The sequence below is a fragment of the Carassius carassius genome, chromosome 28 (assembly GCF_963082965.1).
Source record: "Carassius carassius chromosome 28, fCarCar2.1, whole genome shotgun sequence".
Taxonomy (NCBI): domain Eukaryota; kingdom Metazoa; phylum Chordata; class Actinopteri; order Cypriniformes; family Cyprinidae; genus Carassius; species Carassius carassius.
In genome coordinates this window covers 17,351,933-17,372,174 of record NC_081782.1, presented here as the reverse complement: position 1 = coordinate 17,372,174, position 20,242 = coordinate 17,351,933, and the positions used below count along the sequence as shown (strand labels likewise).

The window sequence follows — 20,242 nt, the reverse complement described above, 5'->3', positions numbered from 1 at the left end:
ACACTACCACGGTCAAGGTCCAGAAACGTAGCAAGGACATAGTTAAAATAATCCACGTGACATCAGTGTTTCAACCATAATTTTACGAAGCTACGAGAATACTTTTTGTGTGCATAAAAGAAATATAAGCACTTTATTCAATAATTAATCTCCTCCGTGTCATCCTGGAGCCATTTTGGAGGGCATCACATACGTAAACAATGTATGCATTATTTTTTCTTTGCGCACAAAAAGTATTCTCGTTGCTTTGTAATGTTACAGTTGAACCGACTGATTATTTTAACAGTGTCCTTGCAGTGTCCTAAACTAACCCTTTAATAAAGATGATTTAATGCTGTATGTTGTTCATTTAAATATACTGAATTGATTTATGGCACAACAGGGGCACATAAAAACAATGTTAGGTGTACAGCACTCATATTAGACAGTGAATGATGTGTGAATCCCTTCTTCAATAGCAGGACCAGGTGCTGGTTCCTGTGTCCACACCCAGCACGGACGTTTAAAGGCACCACTGGTGAAGAGGATTTAGTTATCATCATCATCATCCATCCCTTCTCCTGCAGACTGGGACTCGGTATAGCACAGCAGCGCTTCTTCAAGACCAGCTTCTTTATGAAGGAGCCTCACTTGCGGCGACTGAAGATGCTCTTTTTGCTGGAGCTCTTGTCGGCGGTGCTGAAGCCGATCAGAAGTCTCGCTTTCTCGTCCTCCACCTGCTGCTGGAGGCTGCTGTCTGTTTTCCCATCCGTCACTTTACCTCGAGACTCTGAGCCTGAGGCGGGTTTCAACCGCAGCTTCTCCTTTATCATCTATTTGGGACAAAGTTGAACGAAATTTGAACAGAGGCATACTACTGCATTTTTACATGTAGTTGAGTTTGGGACTGAGGGGTTTGCAAGTGGTTACCTGTGCGACCAGAGCCTTACGACTGTCTCTCTTCACAGCCATAGCGAAGTCCAGCCAGGTCCAGGTGTTGTTATGATACTCCAGACAGGGCAAAACCAGGTTCAGATCCTTCCAGTCTACACTGCTCTTCTCTCCCTACAGATACACCACAAGAGAAATGGCATAGTCACACCAGGGCATGCAATGAATCGAATACAAACAACCTATATTTGCAGAGACTTTGTTGTAAAACTTATAAACATTACAGTGATTTTAATGTGCTTCTTACTTTTAGGCCTCATTTTATGATCACTCCTCATCGTGTAACTCAGATCTCTGAAATGGTGTTTGATTTGCTAATGCATTTTCAAACAGTATTTTAAACTGTAGTGTTTCACAGTATTGCTGTTCTACTGTCACTTTGTAATTCAATTTGACTAATAAATACTGCCATGGTGAGCATAAGATGTGTCTTTCAGACTTTGAGCCTTTGTCAGGACCAACCTTGTAACTGACGCAGAGGGGAACCTGAGGAATCTTGATGTAGATGAAAGAATTATTCATGGCTGCTCTTTCTTTCATCTTATCAATGTCATCAACGGGATGCTGAATGGGGAAGCCATTTAGAGGTCAGAAAACCTTGCTACACTCAATTAATGACTTGCATCTACAATGTTACAATCATTACAGAATGCAAATAATGATCTGTAATTAATAAACTAAGGCAATACATATAATAAGTAGCCTAGACAGTTTCATTTAATACCTCAGGTGGTTTGCGAAATGACCTTCTGACACCAGCAGTTCGATTTAACCCTTGCGTCACCCCTTTCCCAGCTCCTAAGGAGTCTTCAGAGAGCTGCCTGGGTTTCACGACACCTGTGATTTAAGGAGAAAACAAGCTTTAGACACTCCACAATGCACATGAAAGTCACCCTGAAGCCTTATCAGACACAATGTCAAAGGAGTGATGAGCTTTAAATAGCTCAGGATGGGCCATCAGTGTGACATAACATCAGCAGACAGCAATCTAATACCCTCACTAGAGCACAAAGGAAAAAAAGAAAAATCAATGTAAACTGATATTGATCAGCATGGGCTGCACTACGGATGTCAGTGCAGAGAGTTCAAAGAGTGGTTAAAACAGGAACGTAAAGACCAATTCTGGCTTTCTAGAGGATCAGCATTGTTTTCACTTCTTGTACTTGATGAATTCTAATTCTAATTTCAAATTATTTGCATGTGATGTGGTTGTGAACAAAGTCGAATATCCTAGCTGTGGTGGGAAGGTCATGCTCATGACAAGAAAGAACATTTCACAAACCTGTAGTAACCAATCTAAACTTGTCCTCTTCATCCCCAACCTCCTCTTCTTCCACATTTCTTCCAGGGAAGAAAAATCCCATCATCCTCTTGAAGAACTGGTACATGAGCTGAATGGTGAGTGGGACCACATTTACCTACAAATAAAAACAAAAAGAAGAGGACAGCTGTATGTGTGAATAGGGTCCCTCCAGTGTTCTGATATAAAAAATAATAGATTTTTATGATAGTGACCTCAAAGTGCTCTTTGACAGAAATCCCTCCCACCGGGGGGCGGACCTTACTGAAGATACGCAGGGCGAGCTGGCGTCCTGATTGGCAAGGGCTCTGAGGGCGCAAAACCACCTACAACACAGACATGAGCAGTTTCACCCAACGGACTGAAGTACTTGTGTTTGTTCAAGTGCAAACCATGAAACAAAGGAAGACATGGTTGCATATCCTGCAGTTCAAAGCCAACAGAAAATGATTGGACCGATGAAAAATATAAAATAAAAATAAAAAAAAGAGACAAAAGACGTAAAAGTGGAAGGCAATGCAACTAGCCTGTGATATCAATCTACAAGTGCGAATGCGGGTGAATTTTGTCCAAACAGGAACATAAACTTTCTGAGCAGGCATATGTCGGGATGAGGACGAAGGTGTCGACTAACAAACATAGAATTTTACCCACTCCATACATACCCTTACATGCTGCACAAGAGAAACAAAGAGTTAAAGTATTAACAAATTTTAGAAATCTGCAAAACGCTAAAATATTCCAAATTAACCAGTTGTGAGTTGTCTGAATGACTAGTTGGAAGTCCTGTACAATTAGGCTGGTTTAGGGTCATGTTCACAAGACAATGGTCTAATGTTAAAGTGAAATTTATTGTGAAAGCAGTGGATTTGCTAGTAAAGCAGTATTACGATGGCTAATAATAATCCACTGATGCCTGTACTGATGATAAAAATGTTTCAAATTAAAATAACCATAATCTCAGTATTATTTACATGTACATTTACCTCGGATGTAAATATTGGAGTTAAATGATCAAAAATAAACCAACTAAATGACCCCTAACTTATCAACTAGTTGGTTGTTTGAAAACTAGTAAACTAGGCGACCATCAGAAGACAGCATGGTTTACAAGTCTACACACGAGCATTATGTTCATGTTACTTTAAATATTACAGGCAAAATGCAGACTGATTGCCCAGTTGACTTCTAGCTAACTAACTAACTAACTAACTAGTTGGCTGCTGAACAACTAATAAACTAGATCAGTGGTTCTCAATTCCAGTCCTCGCGCCCCACTGCTCTGCACATTTTGTACGTTTCTCATTGCTTCAGACGTTTGTTCTATTCGAACATAAGTGCCCTGCGAAGTGGACATCACAGAATATGGAAGTGAAGTAAACTTCAACAGATTTCCACTGCTCTGATTATCTGAATCAGGTGTGTTAACAAAGAGAGACATACAATATGTGCAGAGCAGTGGGGTGCGAGGACTGGAATTGAGAACCGCTGAACAAGATGATCATCAGGGGACAGGACGGTCGAGACTACTGGTTGTCAAACTAGAATATTTTCAACACTTCACTCTAAATTTCACAGTTAAAATGTTAACTACTTGGTTTGTTGACAACTGATTAATTGACTGGTTGGTTGGTGGATACGTTAGTGACAGTAACTAAGTGAGAGGATGGTTGGTTAACTGGTTGTCAAACCAGAATATAGTTAACATGTTACCTGCTAAAATGAGAACTACTCATTTAGTTGACCCCTTATTGATTGACTAGTTGGTTGTTAGACAAATTAGTAAACTAGGTGACTGTCAAGAAACAAGACAGTTGACAAATCTACTAATTGTCAAACTAGAATGATGTTAACATGTTATTTTAATATTAACAGTAAACATTATTTGTAATATTAAAACAGTAACACAGTAAAACAGTAATATTATTTGTCGTTTTTTTTTGTATATGTTTATTGTAGTATGTTCAAGTTAAATTGTCTAGTTGACCTCTAACTAATTGTTTGTTGGACAATTAATAGACCGTCCTGCTCCCATATAACAAATGGAACCAAAAAAAATCTACGCACACTAAACCATGCCCCTATGCAGGCTTCAGTTCAGACTGTTTAAACGTGTAAACGGCTACACAGCGATATTTGCAGAAGTTAGAGATCAACAACAGAGGATTTTTAATGACACATCTCAACTGTCACATGATTTAGTTATTTCCCCAACTTGGACATCCAGTGTGAATCATTGAGCAGCAGTACCTTGTACGCAGCATTGGGAAGCAGGTTATTCATGGTGAACCAGCCCAATTCCAGGAGATGTTCTGCTGTGTCATCAGACTTATTCAACTGTGGAAGAAAACATCACAGCATGGTCAAACATACACAGTAGCTAACGTTTTAACAATGATTGGCAAAGAATATTCAGTATCTTTAACCAAAACCTCCTTGCAGACTCACCTTGCTGTACATGAACCTCTGCAGTTCAAGTTCAGCTATACCCAGCTGTCCATCTTCTTCTGTGAGACACCAGCGCGCCTGAGCAAAGTAGAACTCGGTACATCGCACAACGCTAACGTCTTCTGGGGGTTTACGCAGCTCCAGTTTGTTTGCTCTCTGCAGTTGGAAGTCCTTAAAACATCTGAGAGGAGGCAAATAACTTTGATATATCCAACCATCTTGAACTAATATTGCCAATGAATGATCAACAGCTAGAATTCTGCTAGTGACCAACCGGATGAGGATGTTTAGCTCCTCACTCTTCATCTGCATGTCCGTCTTCTCTTGGTTGAGCTGATTCTGCAGGCGCAGGTTGATGTCCGACAGCTCGTCTCCTCTGAACTCTTCTGACTGGGACTGTAAGAGTCAGATAAAAGGTCATTATGAAGGAACCTCAAAGTAGTCTGGAGGAAATGCCCTCGTATGAAAAGCTATGCAGATGGCTGATGGTTCAGGTGCCGCAAATGTGCACTAACCCTCATATTGGAGTAGATCTGTTTCTCCAGGCAACGGATCTGAGCCAAATGCTGGCGTACTGCTTCCTGAAGGTGCAATATACTGCTACGCTGCTCCTCAGGGTTGCTGGAGATCTCTAGCTGGAAACGCACACGCTGCTTCCTTTCGCTGTGCTCCTAAAGAAAGCAAATGATCCGGCAGATCAGCAAACACAAGAACTCATTCTAGAATTGGTGTCCAGACAATTAGTCAGTTTGAACCTTGCGCCGGGGTTCCACATGGAGCAGCAGGTTATTGACTATGTCCAGGATCATGGAGTACTGCACTGGATTGGTGGAAATCTCCAGGTCATTGTGGATGAGGGTGAAAGTGTCGACTGCACCTGATATTATCAGAAAATAAAAGCAACAATAACAGATTTTCTCAAAGAACAACTACCAGCATCATAAGTCAGTTCCTGTTTTGCTTGAGGTCGCATACCAGCCTGTTTCTTTAAAAGGTCCTCCTTCTCATGGTGGTCACTGATCTCTGGCGGTTTGATGGAGGTGGCCAGTTCAGGGTCGATGTCGTGGCTGTACCCGATGTAGTACATGCGACAGCTACAGCGAGAGATGATACGCTGGACCTGCTGGGTCTCCTGCACTTGGGACGGCTGGTTCCAATCTAAATAAGAGCAAGAAGAGACAAGTCAAATAAACTAAACTGTGGCTGCTGATTGGACGTGCAAAAGTTTCTGCCACAATGCAATATGGACGAGAGATGGTCCACTTCTAGAGAGATGCATAGGAGAAATTGTAATACTCAATGGCCTTGTCCCAAATGGAATCAGAAGTCATCATGCTCTTCCCAGTCTACAGGATATTCTGTGGAGTTTCTAGGGCATTACTAGTTGGTCCATCCCAAGAGCTAAATGCTGTTATGAAGTCAAGAGTTACAATTGCACACCTGTGGTGGTGCTGACCATGCCTCCAACAGCCTGACCACTCTCCATCAGCTCCAGGACTGAGTCCAGATTCCTCTGCCTGTGTTCCTCGATGTTCTTTACCTGTAGGTCCACAAAATGAGAAGTGATTGCTATAATCCAATGTTTCATTGGTTATAAATGCATGATAACTGTACTTCTGAACCCACCTCCAGCCACAGCTGCCAGTCCTCCTGTTCAGAGGGGTTTTGCTCCATGGTGGCAAAGTATTGCATACCATCCAGCAGGCACGTCCAAGTAGTCTTCTGCTTGAGTGTGTCGCTGTACCAAGCAGGATGGTGTTCACACTGCAGTAGTTGTGCCTTGGCGGCAGACACCAACACGCAACCGGCAGTCTCAGTGCCTCGCAACATCATCTGAACACCATGCACATGGGAAGATGTTTAGATCTGCTAAAACAGTACCTTGGACTACAGATTATTTTCATACCTGACCGTTGACAAGCTCTATGAACCAGTTGCGGTTGTAAACATCATCTGTCTGGCACGCAGCAATTCCACAGAGCTGGTCGCTCACTCCTGCGTCCTCTTCAGAGAAGACTACAAACTTATCAGTCTCCTCGATAAGCTTCTGTAGCATGGACGTTCCTAAAAAGGACCAGAAAAACACAACTGGGGCAAAGAAAGCCTTGGTATACTGAAGACTGACCATTTCAAAAAGGCAAAAATTTGATTAGTCTGGACAAAAAAAAAAAACAAGCAAATGAGCTATAATATACACCAGATTTTTAGGCAGACAGTCACAAGAAGAGCATACCTTCATTCTGACTCTTCTCTGGGCGAGTGGTTGTGGTGATGACGGGTGTAGCAGGACCTGTGTTGGAGGAGTAGCTGGACATGGAGCGTTTCAGCTTTTTCATCTGCACCTGAGTGTCGATCCGCAGACCCTTCAGAGCCTCGGTGGAGAGGTTTCTCTTGAGCACAGCTGCTTTCTTATAGCCGTCGTACAAACCAAAGGCAATATTCCGGTTGGTGGTGGTCCAAGAAGCCCTCAGGTCCACCAAACACAACTTGTGCGTGTAGAAAGCGTTGCTCTCATCTTTTGAGTTTACCTCCTGAGACAATTTAAGCAGAGATATTGTTGGTTTGCCAATTAGTAAAGGTGTTACTTTTATATAAAATAATATATAGCAAAATTTCATTTCTTGTACATAAATGATCAGTTGGAGTCTCTCGAATGCAAAAAGAGTGTCTCACCTCCTCTATACGGTTGCTCTGTCTCTGATAGCTGAGTGATGACAGGCTAAGCAGGTGGGTCTTCTTCACCTGTGCGTTGATCTGGTGGTCAGCTGTCTCATCCCATGTGGAGGCCATGAGGTGCACAGTGACCAGAGAGAGCTCGCTCACCATCTGAGTAACGTTCCACTCGGAGATCAGTCGTCTCATCACAGTGCCAGCTGTAAAAAATGCATCGATCATTTCAGCAGTATTCAATAGTATGTCAAGTGGAGAGGGCTGATGATGTTTGCTCTCTCACCCTGTGGGATGAGCCTCTGTGCTCCTCTGGTGAAGACATGACCTTTGCTGCACTCCACCTGAATGCCCCTCTGCTGAGCAAATGATGCCAAGTAATGGACCTGCACAGGAACATTTTATCCTTGCATATATTTCATGACAGTTACAAAAAAATCTTTCCAATATGACAAAAGATCCTTTGAATCATAAGATTTTAGGAGTGTCACCTGTAGCTGTGGAAAAGATGCTGTGTAGGACATCTGTTTGTAGTGTTGTCCGAGCTTCCTGCGGATGGGTCTGAGGCTGTGAAAGAGCTTGCCTCTGCAGATGGGCCGGGACACGCTGGTCCACGTGGCCCAGAAGTTCTGCATCCAGCGCAGGGTGCTGCTGTAGAGGAGGATTCTGGGCTGACTGGGCTCTGACAGAAAACACAAACACAAGCCTTTAAAGCCAGTACTGAAATTACCTTCAAGCCTGGAATACACTGCATGACTTTTGCCCCGATTTTCAGTCTGGAAGACACTAGATGCTGCTCCGATTTTAAAAGCTGCGTAGCCTTTATCAGAATTTAGAAAAAAAGGCTATAGTTCTAACCTTTTCCACAGTGCTGGTCCAGGTCCATGGTGATGGAGAGGTTGAGGTTTTCAGAGCGGAAGGCCCTGTAGGAGTCGTGTGGCTGGCCTGAGGTGACATCCGCAACACTCTCCACAGCACAGAGCATTACAGCATGGTGGTCATGTGGATTACCATGGCATAACCACTGGAGGTCAAGGGTCATACAAAGGCTCGGGAGGTGCAGGAAGCAGATATCATCATACCTGTATAGAAACAGACCAGCCAGATTTAAAGGGGTCATATGATGTCGCTAAAAAGAACATTATTTGGTGTAATGAAATGTTTATGCGTTTTAAGGTAAAAAAAAAAAACATTATTATCCACATACTGTACATTGTTTCTCCTCTCTGCCCCGCCTTCTGAAACGCATCGATTTTTACAAAGCTCATTGGTCTGAAAAGCAAGGTGCGTTGTGATTGGCCGATTACCTCAAGCGTGTGATGAAAATGTTACGCCCCTAACATATTGTGATGCCCTGTCCTGCCGGAGCGACGTGAAATAAACATAAAACCCATTGTAAACGTGATATAAACATGATTTCTAGTCGTGTCCTCTTTTGGAAAGCCAAACCAAATAGTTTTGCTTTCTCAAGGAAACAGCATCCAACACCGCAGCCTTGAGTGAACAGAAAACGGCGCAGCCGCCGGATTCTACGAAGGAGCTTCCGTTGGGTTTGCTGCAACCACATGTGAAGACCCCGGGCTGGACTCCGCTTTGTCAATGGGGAAAACGAGCCATTTTAGGGGGGCGTGGTTGACTCTTAACTTTTATAAGAAATATCTCTTTGGGTTTGAGACTTTAGTCTTTGCAACTTTAACAGATCTTCTTTATGCACCAAGAGCTTGTAACACTCCAAAGAAAAAGGAAAAAATTAAAATCGCATCATATGACCCCTTAAAATAACTCAATTTAAAATGTCAGATTGTAATGCAACTACTAGTCCTGTACTTGGAGGCTGTTCTAACGTTGACGTCCAGGTCACCCTTGAAGACAAACTGCCCAGGATTCCAGTCAAAGTTCAGCTTGCTCCACTCCCAGTGCAGGTTCTCCGTGGTGTTGTACGGGTCCTACGCATAAAGCATTAGAAATTTTTAAGTATAAGCTATTTTTAGCAGGGAGCATGGGTGTGTTTGTAAGTACCTCAGTAGCGAGCTGATGCAGGTTGGCTTGTTCGATGTCCATTACCCAGCGGCCATGCAGAAGAAGTCTGCTTTTATCCCACCAGGCCAGAAGGGGGGACGGGTCAGCTGTGGGTTTGGTCAGTAAATCAACAGCCTGGCCAATCAGCGTCCAAGCAGGATCCCAGCACGGCCCCCACACAATGGTGTAGAGAGAAATATTCGCTATACGAACAATTAGACCGGTCACATTGCTACACTATCCCATTACAGACTTACAAGATTAAGAGTGTTGTGACTCACAATGGACGTCATAGTAGAACTTCAGTGGTGGCATATTTCTGTAAACGGTCACATCACCCCATGGCTGGCCAAGTTGGACCACTTGTTTCCGCTTTGCTCTCAGCTGCCCATCCTGCTCGGTGCCAATCAGACGTCCCAACAGCGTCCACTCTCTGATCTCAAACAAGTAACGAGGATAGTCCCGGATTCTCACTGAACAACACAGGAAACAAGAATGCTAGTCATCATGGACTTTCATATGTACTGTACCCGTAGCACTTTTAGCCACATCTTTCAGAAATGAATTAATTTGCAACCGGCAATCATTTTGTCGGCCATCTTGGATGCATTTTTTTTTTCACACCAAGCTAGTGAAATAAAACTTAAATTGAAACTACTTAGAAAATATAGATACACACACACACACACAAACAATACAAAAGCACATAAAATTACCAAAATATTTTTAGGCTCCAGCTAAATTAGCGATTCTTTCAGCTCCATCTAAATAAGCTATTCTTAGCATTAGCACAATCTGTTAACTTAAACTGATGTCTAGGTAAGGAGTTTACTGTGTCTGGAACAGATGTGTGAGATTACTTAAAATCAAAGGATTACGCCTAATCAAGGTCTTCTGGGGCTACTAGACACTTCCAGGTACATTTCAATTTATACATTATATTTATCCAAAGCAAAACGCATTGCAATTAAATTTACATTTCATGGGAATCAAACCCATGACCTTGGTGTTGCAAGCCTCTACTAGAACTAAAAGACAGGTGTGTTGTGGCAAATTGGAGCCAAACTCTGCAGGACATCGGACATCCCTGTATTTAAGTACACTTGACTTACCCAGAAATGCATTAAGCTTGAATTTAAAAGCACGGCACCACTGGATCACCAGCTGCAGGCCGTCTCTGGGGAAGGGGCTGATGCCATCAATGTCCCGCAGCTGCTCTCGGATCTGCTCAGGCCCGTGCAACGACTGATCCGCAAGCGCCACCAGCTCCAAATCTGACACCGTCCAGGTGAGCAGGGACTTGCGCATGGGCGTGTTGGCATACAGCCGCTTGGACCGCTGGATGTAGATCTCGATGTGCTTGCGCTCAAGGGAGGTGTAGAGCTCCTCGATCTTACGGGCCGGCAGGAGCTCGCCGTGCTGCTTGCGTAGGTCGGCCACTTTTTTGTCTAGCAGCTGCAGGCGCTTGGCGCTTTCCTTGCTTTCATCCTTCATTAGCTCGTAATTGTCACGCAGTTTGATCTCAAAGACATCGTCCAGGAACACAAAGGAGAACTGGTTGATGCGGACCAGTAGGTCCGGTGGAAGGCGGCAAGGTTCTGTCGATGGGGCAGCACTGCTGTGTAGGGTCTTCAGCCACTTCTGCACGCTGATGGCCTTATCGAAAGTGTCGGAGAAGTTATACTGGTAAGGGAACTCAATGGCAAGGCTGGGTGCAGTGAAAAGCCAAGTGCGATTGCGAGAAGTTTGGAGGAAAGGGAATTGAGATCGGTGCTGTTGCATCACCTCAAGCTCATCCAGCATCTGCACCTCGGCTCCAGCAAAGGAGAAGATGTCGTTGCCATCAAAGCTGAACACCAAATGAGGAGCTTTCATCAGCACGGCTCCGGGCCGTTTGGAAAGCGACAGTGCTTCTGCGCAGAAGGTGATGAAGTTTGTCTCGGCCACATGGGCGGTGAGCTGTGTGCTTGCCAACTCTACACAAACTAACATGTCAGAGGAAGAGGCTGCAGACTTGGTTCCATCCTTCTGTCGTAGGCTTAGAGATTCAGACAGCACCTTCCAATAGCTTTGGCTCTCTGTGACGTGCTGATACAAAAACATGTGATCCAATGTTGTCCACTGCACTGTTAAAGCGTTCTCACTCCGCACCTGAGCAGATGATGATGAGAGGAAATTAAATCAAGATGTGGTTAAAGCTGGCATGAAAGGGAAACAATGATCATCTTTTCTTCTCTATTGTAACATATTTAAGTAAAACGAATAAGATGAAAAATTAATCTTGTCCATCATAAATTGATTGGACCGTTGATGTTTGCTAATTGCTGTGACCTCACGATTGACAGGTTGATGGAGGAGAGGGATTATTATCCTTCCCTTGAGCTGGTGCACATGTCATCAGAAAAGAGATATCACAGTGAAGAGAAGGAGTAGTAGTTTTTTTTTTTCATTTTAAAAATTCAACTATTATTTCCTCTTGTGGAGTATGTGAAATATCTTATTCAGATCAATATTATTTCTTGGTGATTTAAACAGGAATGTGCATTCTGTAACTACATTTTGATTCATTTAGTTGTGCCCAATCTTCCTGCTTTCTTTAAGCAAGAATGCAGTACTGTTGCGGTATTTGACTGAAAGTCACAATTATAGTGTTGGCACAAATTACTGTCGTCTTCTAAGCAACTGGATCAAGTTATGACCCAATTCCACCATAACAAATCAAAAACAAGGCCTCATTGTGACCAGACTGCAGTAAAATATGCAAAGTCTAAAACCCTTTAGATTTCCAGTTTTACATTTTAATCTTAGTTTTTTTATCCTGCTATAATTGTTAATGGGATTCGATAGGAAATGACCAATCATTGCAGTCGCTTACACCACACCTATTGGTCACGGCCTGTAATACATGATCCCAAGGTGACAGAAGTCATGACCGCGGTGTGTACTACCTCCAGACTGCGGCCGCTGATGTGGTAGGAGACCGTAAACGCTGTTAGGGTCAGGATGGGGTTGGGAGTTTGGGCGGCTGGGCAGCAGGGCTCCATACTCTCAGTAAGGGACTTCACCACAGCCACAGAAACACCTTGGACAGAAACCTTCGAATTCTCCCCCGATCCTTCAGCTTCCACTGTGTCCACCCTCACTGCAACAGCCCCTTAGATGCAACACAGAGAAACTAACTCTCAGGTACTGAAACATGTTCTGAGTAACATTGATACAAGGAAGAAAAACAAAATAAGAGTGTAACTGGTGTTTTAAGGGCTTCTTTTAGTTCCCACCTGCCACATTGGAGAGTGTGAATGTGTTTACATCTTCAAGACTGAGTTTAAACTTAAATAGAGGTGGTAGATGGGTTGAAGGCTTTTCTGGAGTGGAAGGCAATGAGATGTTTTCTGTTTTGTCCAGTTTGAGGACGGAGAACAGACGTGACAAACACAGAGTGCAGGTTTCAGACACTTCCAGCTGCAGGCCTTTCAGACTGGACTCCATACAAGCGCTCCCGGAAGAGCTGGAGTTCCCAGTCCTCGACTTACTATAGCTGCCCTGAGGGCGAATTCATTAAAAAGGGCGTGATGTAAAGCCAAACGGTTATTATTTCAAAATATAGCCCATCTTTCATGATAAATGATAACTTATTACATAAATGCATATTGATTTTACCTGCAGTGTGAGGGAGTCTAGGATAAGGGCTTCCCCCCAGACATGTTTTCCAGCTGGGTGAGGAGCCTGCTGGATATGGGACCCCTGGCCCACACGCCACCAGAAATGATCCAGGGACAGAGAGGCCTTCTTAGTCACAGTCAGACTCTTCACCTCATCCTCTTCTGAGTCCAATAAGTGCTGCAGTTCTGTGAGACAAACCAGATTCAGTCACACATCACCGCAGACACTTCTGAACTGAACAATAATAACCAACAATAAGGAAACCGCACTTTATTCATTTTGAAAATATAATTTAGTTATTGTTACTCCATTCATGAGGAGAAGTAGTAAAAAAATTGATTAAAGTTTAAGAGGGCAATTGAATTTGAAACAAATGCTGTAATCTAGGTCATGTTTGTGGAATACAACTCTAAAATATACCGTGACTCCATTCAGTGTTGATATTATTAACTAAATCAATTAAACTAGTTGTTGTATAAATGAAATAAAGTTTAAATGAAATAAATAACAAATATTAGAATATTTATAATAATAAAAAACAACTGGGTAAAAAATGTTACAGCTGAAGCACTAAAATTATTAAAACTAAAACTGAAATAAATTAAAGCTAAACAGCAATATCTAACAATAAAACGTAATTTAAAATACTTTAATGCTATATAAATAATACTACAATAACACCGCCTACAGAACATTGTAGGCAAGGCAAAGTGACATATTTAGATAATTAAATTATTATAATAAATATTTTACAGAACATATTTTAATATTATATATATTCATATTAATAATAACATTAAATATTACATTATGAATTGTGCATTTTTTTAAATAAAATAATTATATATTAATGTAATTAAAGAGATTAATTAGATTTCAAAATGCCACATTCAAGGTGATTTTCCTGTGCAGACAAAATGTTTATTGGCCTTTGAAATTGTGCTTTTCTAAACGTACATCTTCATGAAAACCTCTTAAGCTGTAAAGCTAAGCTACAGAAATCACAATGTGAAAATACTTTCTCATTCATCTCTAACTTGTAGAGAACAAACCCTGCTGTTATTTAGGGTAATTCTAATCTAATCTGGGTTGTTCAACTGTCTATTGTTTTTTTTCAGCAGTCAATAGCCACACTTCTCTATTTACCAGTGTTGGCTGAGATGAAGCCCAGGGCAAAGGGTGGCGTATCCCCCAACTGCACTGACACATTGACATTAGACACGGAAGAGCTGATCATCAGGGGAGCGTCCAGCTGAGGGAAACGCCTGGGAGAGACGAAAGGACAATTTTAAGAGAGAACAACAAACAAGACCTCCATTACTGCCCATTGTGCCCAATCTGGGATGCTCAGAAAGCAAACAGGCGATTCATACCTCTTTTTACGAGTTGGTTTTTTATGCGAGAGCTGGTCCCATGACAACATGTCCAGCCAATGGGAGAACTCCTGATGACGGTAGTGGATGATACAAGTGTTGATGGTGACTGTGCTGGAGATGTCAACCAATGTCACCTTAAGAGATAGCCAGAAAACAATAATGAAGAAGCTTCAAAACATGCAAAGAAAGATTTAGATTTGCATAGAGAAGTCATATAGAAAGCGAGCAAAACAACTCACCTGTAGTATTGTTCTGAGTGTGTTCAGACATATAATTCTCTGTCGGCTTTGTGACAGTAAAAGACCATCTGAAAAACACCCAGCACCCACAACACATAGCTTTAAGTGTGTGTTCAGATCCCTAACTCGAAGGAAAAGAGCAGTGATAAAGAGTGTGTTCTGGTGTGCTTTACCCTCCAGCAGAAGCTCCAGACGGCTCTGTGGAAAACTGAGTTCAGGGGAGAAACTCTTCAGAGGAAGCTGCTCATCATCACGGTCATAACCCAGCTTCAGAGACTTTAAAGTCCAGTTCAAATGTCTGCAAAACAAACATAGTTTGTTAGAGCACAAATTTGCATTCCAGACTGATCACAAGAACTGTAGCCTCACTGCTCACCTCTTCTGACTGTGCATGGAGAGCGTGATATTAGTGTTTTCAAAATCCATGTTGACCTTCTGTGGAATCTGCTCGTGAAGATGCTCAACGGCTTCAGTTTGGATGTAAGAGTCTTCTTTGTCATCTTGAAGAGGCACAAACATCAAAAAGCTTTAACGTTTAACGTTTAAAGTTGTTATATATATCATATTATAGTATAGTATATATTAATATATTTACAACAGGGTTAACTAGTTTCCACTAGTTGAAAAAATATAAAAGTTAACTACAAACTAATTTGATTTCTGCTACGTGTCAAGGCAACATTTGAAGAAGAACATAAATTGAACTGAAATGAACGAAAACTATAAGCTATAAAATAAAAAATAAAAACATAACTAAAAATCATATTTCAAATAAATTAAAAATAAAACAAGACCACTCAAATTTTGACTGCAATTAAACTGGAAAATACGTATTTTTTAAAACACGTTTCAAAAATTAATAGAAATTATAAACTATATTGATTTACAGCTGGGAACGTGTATGTAACTATTATTATCATGGCTAAATAGAAATATTTAACAAAATGTAAATAGACTACTGTAATATTTCACTGTAAGGAAAATGTTTTAGAATTTTATTTCGAAGAACCGTAAAATGACAAAACTAATATTTATCACATCTTAATTTTGGTCCTTTTCAAATATTAAACTATCAGGCTTTTATTTTGACGGAAAACTACATGATGTCAAAATCGTCTCTTTTGTTAATGACATTCGGTTTGATTTTTTAATTAAATCGCAGCCTTTGCCATTTAATAATTGCACTAAGCTAAATTCCGATTTCGGTTGTGTTCTGACTAACTGCATAGCTTTAATGCGAGGTGTGTAGTGTAAAGTCAAACCTGCAGTATGAGCCGTGCAGACAGCAGGAGCAGCTCCTGGAGGTTTGGGGAGCTGGCTGAGGAACAGGCCTTCATGAAGCTCAGCCAGCAGAGTCTTCACACACAGTCCCAGACGACCCGGCCTCAGACCAGGCAGACTCACGTCACCATTCAGGGCCAGACTCAGCGATACCTCAGCCAGACACGTGTCCTGCTCATGAGAAAACAGGCAGTCAGTTAACACCTTGTAACCATTAACCCACACATTTATGTTTTGTACACAACATAATGATTTAACAGCTTAACACATGAATGTTTGCTGCACATACCAGTCTGCTGCTCTTCAGAACTTTACTGCTAAGTTGTCCCACTGAGAAATCCCAGGCCAGCCTGACAACATATCAGGAAGTTGTAATTTTAGTAGGCAGTAGGGTAACTTGTTTCTCTAAATTGCTTGGTCAGGGCCAAAATAGAGAAAGATTGTGGCTTGATCCTTGTGGAACAGGAATAGGTTTGCACAGTATACTGGTATATTGGTTATTAAAATAAAAAGTACATTTATCAGTACCAGTAGATATTGGATAATTAAATGTGCATGTTCATTACACTAGCATTCAGACGTTTGAAGATTTTTTGTTATTTAATACTTTTAATCAGCAAAGATGTATTTAATTGATTCAAAAGTGACAGCATAATGTTTACAATGTTGTCAAATATTTCCTGTTGTTTTACACTTTTTATTTAGAAAAGAATCCATAAAAACAAGATATTAACTGAAGAAAGTAAAAATAGAAAACAGTTATTTTAAATTGTAACAGTTTTTCAAATGATTACTGCTTTTATTGTATTTTTGGTCAAATAAATGCAGCCCTGTTTTTAAACTTTTTTTTAAACATTTAAAATATACACCTTTTTTTTCCTGTACCCTTAAACTAAACTAGTAACTTAACACTATTAAATAAATATCAATTTTTCATACTGTGCGTTATAATATTATGATGCTTAAACTTTAAAATACTTCCTTTTACCATTTAGAATTACTTTATTTATTTAGACAAAATAGCATAGAATTTAGATAATGACCATTTATTGCCATGGTCAATCATAGCCATCTGTTACTAATTTATATTGGTCACAACATGCAAATAAGTACAGGCTTAATGGTTTTCAAACTTCAGTGGTGAAGTGAGCTTTACCTGCTATGCACACAGCTATCTATCAGTCACACAACACCATGCAGAAGTCTTTTTAAAAAAGAAGTTCTTCTTTTTACAGGTCATTCACCTTTTACTCTGATGATCCAGCAGCAAAGTGATGGCAGAGGACGTCATGTGCCAGAGGGAGTCAGGCAGGGCCAGATTCAACACCATCAAATTAATAGAGTCAATGTGGAATGACAGCAGCTGTAAAACACACACTTTAAATGAACTGTACAACTGTATCTACAGTATTGCACTTGCAGTGAAAGTCGAATGGCATTCCAAAGGTTCATATACAATTATGAGATAAAAAAGGAAGGATATCATTTTACATGGGCCAAATGTGTAAGTTAACATTAAGGACTATAACTTTTAAATTTTGTAGTGATATTTTTTTTAAATAGCATGAGCTTTGTGTCTAGCCCCACTGAATTTTACTGCAAGTGCATTATTATAACACCCTTTTCTTTTCTTCAGAACAATATACATATAGCTCTTCTGTGGTAATCAACAGCATGTGAGCTTAACTTGTACTGAACCTGGGATTCTCCAAAACAACAGTGAAGTTGATCACCTGAGAGAGGAGGTGAAGTGTAGAGGGACTCAGGGGAGGTCTTTTTGAATTCTCCTCATTGCTTTTAGGAGCCCGGGGCCTAAAAGGCTCCTGTAGGTCAAAGCGGACCCGAGCCTCACCCACACACAACGCCAGAAACCTCCTAACAAATACAACACAATCACAATGACCGATCATCAACAGACAATATTTACACTATGTCTTAGAATTATACTTACGGCAAGTCTGGGTCAACTATTTTGCAAGAAATCCAGATCCTGTCAATTTCCTGCAAAACAGAAAAAGGCTTTATAGTGCTAGAATACATATTAAACACCACTGCACCCCATCAGTTGCAACTCTTAAAGGGATACTCCACCCCATGTTGTTCCAAATCCATAAAAGCTTTGTTCGTCTTTGGAAAAAATGTAAGATATTTTGGATGAAAACCGGGAGGCTTGTGACTGTCTCATAGACTGCCAAGTAAATTACACTGTCAAAGTCCAGAAAAGTATGAAAGACATCGTCAGAATAGTCCATGTGCCATGAGTGGTTCAAAAAAACAAAAATAATGACTTTATTCAACAATTCCTGTGTCAACAGTCTCCTCTGTGTCTCTCCACATCACCGGATGCTCTTCTGTGTCAGTGGCGCAACAAGGAAGCACTGTTTCTAAGTGTATCTATGCTTTGATTTGAAAGAGAATCACACATCCTTGTAGTGCGGCTGATATAAAAGTGTGTAAGCAATTTGAGTGACAAGTAAAAGTTCAATGGGAGTCCCAAGCCTCCCGGTTTTTCCATCTCATCTTGTGTTCCGAAGACGAATGAAGCTTTTACGGGTTTGGAGCAACACTGGGGTGAGCGATTAATGACAAAATCTTTATTTTGGGGTGGAGAATCCCTTTAACTACATAAAGTCTACTGCATCATATTTGATATGCAAAGTTTTATTTCTAAGGCCTTTATATGATCAACATGACCTGTTGTACATAATCTATCACATAGACTGAAGCAACTTAGCTTTACTTAATTATCCATTTATTACCGGTACTTAAAAATCACATCAAATATGACACATCAGGCTTTTGAGGAGCATTTATTTGTCCATCTCTCAATCATCATTGCACTAAATTCTTTGCACCGCACAATACAAACCACAGAGCTTTGATTATAAAACTTAACATTTAAATATCATCTTACAGGACAAAAAGTGTGAAAGATACAGAGTGACAGCTCATATGTACATGGATTATACGCAAGCAGTCTGATTTCATAGATATATGAGAAATCCCTCACAATCTTTTTTATTGCCCATATAAATATTAGCAATTGCACCAAAGTCATATTTTTGGGCCTCTTAATAAAAGTGTTTTTTCCCTCCTCAAATATGACCTCTAGATTCTCACTATGTCATACAACATAAGCCAATAAAAAGGCTGATGCATTAAAAATTATACCTGACAAAGCACATACCGGTATGTAAACTTTATAATACAACGTATAAATATTTTTGTCTAAAAGTTCAATAAACACTTCTAAATGCATAGATAGATTGATAGATAGATAGATGTTACGACTTTTAAATTGTGTTAAACTTTACATGGTTATGAGGACTGTAATTGGGCTGATATTAGATGCAGTGTGTTTAACGTTTTATTGATGCAAAAAAACGAAACCCACCAGAGTGTGCTGAGGCTGAAACTGAACACTGACTCCTCGCACTGAGAACAGACCCACAGATCTGATCTTGAGCTCTGCATTCAGGACATCGTGGAAAAAACGGACAGCCAAACCGCAAGCAAACCGTCTAACGAAACACAAAGGGGGCAGATTTAATAGGTTTGATATTGTATTTTCAATACATGTACTTATTGAAACATGATTGCTTCTTACCTAAAGATGAATACAACTGCCAAGATGAGAAATACTGAGATGGCAATCAGCAGGGCAGACATTGTGCTGCAAATGTTTAGTCTACAACCATGATACCTGGTTAGAACCCTGACTTCAGACACCTGTCAAACAATCACACATTAATTCCTGCAGAATTATCTCAAAACATGTAAGGTATTAGTGAATGCATTCAAGCGAGTAGAGAAAAAAGGAATTAGAATGAAAGTGCATTAACATTTCAAGAAGCCAAATTAGTGCATTTAAATTTCTTTATTCAATATGTCGTCTGATTTCAAAATTAGGTATTCGAAATGTGTTTGTTACAAACAATACTAACTGAATAGTGACACAGAAGCAGAACTTGTTGCAATTATTATAATTTTACAAGTCAATTTACAGACAAGAGCTATGTGCGATAATATAATATAACACTAACACTGCACAGATGTTTATTCTCGGATCAATCTAATCATTTGATCGTCTGTCTCGTGGTTGTGCCACTCTGGCACTGCAAACAGCTGTTGGGTGGAACTGGCAGTTTTGAGCAAAAAAAAGCATTATTAGCCTGTTAGCTGTCAAAACACTACCGCGCACCCCCAAGCAAGAATGATTTAACTTCCTAATTAAAGTTTTGCCTGTAATTAGCAGCTTTTAAGTCGGGTCACCCACCTGAGAGGGTTTGTAATGCAGACCAGTGGATCTTTACGTGTAC

The 20,242-nt window shown here is 40.7% G+C and overlaps 1 protein-coding gene across 1 annotated transcript; it reads right to left on the bottom strand.

Moving 5' to 3' along the window:
- Positions 1-310: 310 nt before the first annotated feature.
- Positions 311-19,428, bottom strand: LOC132107550 (bridge-like lipid transfer protein family member 2; the record flags this gene model as incomplete). Its single annotated transcript, XM_059513666.1, has 38 exons — positions 311-812; positions 910-1,044; positions 1,393-1,494; positions 1,655-1,767; positions 2,213-2,348; positions 2,446-2,556; positions 4,481-4,567; positions 4,679-4,859; positions 4,953-5,074; positions 5,194-5,349; positions 5,434-5,555; positions 5,654-5,836; positions 6,119-6,218; positions 6,305-6,511; positions 6,585-6,742; positions 6,912-7,209; positions 7,352-7,551; positions 7,632-7,731; positions 7,837-8,027; positions 8,204-8,427; positions 9,173-9,291; positions 9,365-9,567; positions 9,646-9,837; positions 10,477-11,515; positions 12,313-12,518; positions 12,643-12,907; positions 13,025-13,212; positions 14,174-14,292; positions 14,401-14,537; positions 14,643-14,710; positions 14,816-14,940; positions 15,019-15,142; positions 15,905-16,094; positions 16,213-16,273; positions 17,168-17,286; positions 17,657-17,798; positions 17,875-17,924; positions 19,318-19,428. Coding segments are annotated over 38 exons (6,570 nt in total), but the record flags the coding sequence as incomplete, so codon positions are not given.
- Positions 19,429-20,242: the final 814 nt, after the last annotated feature.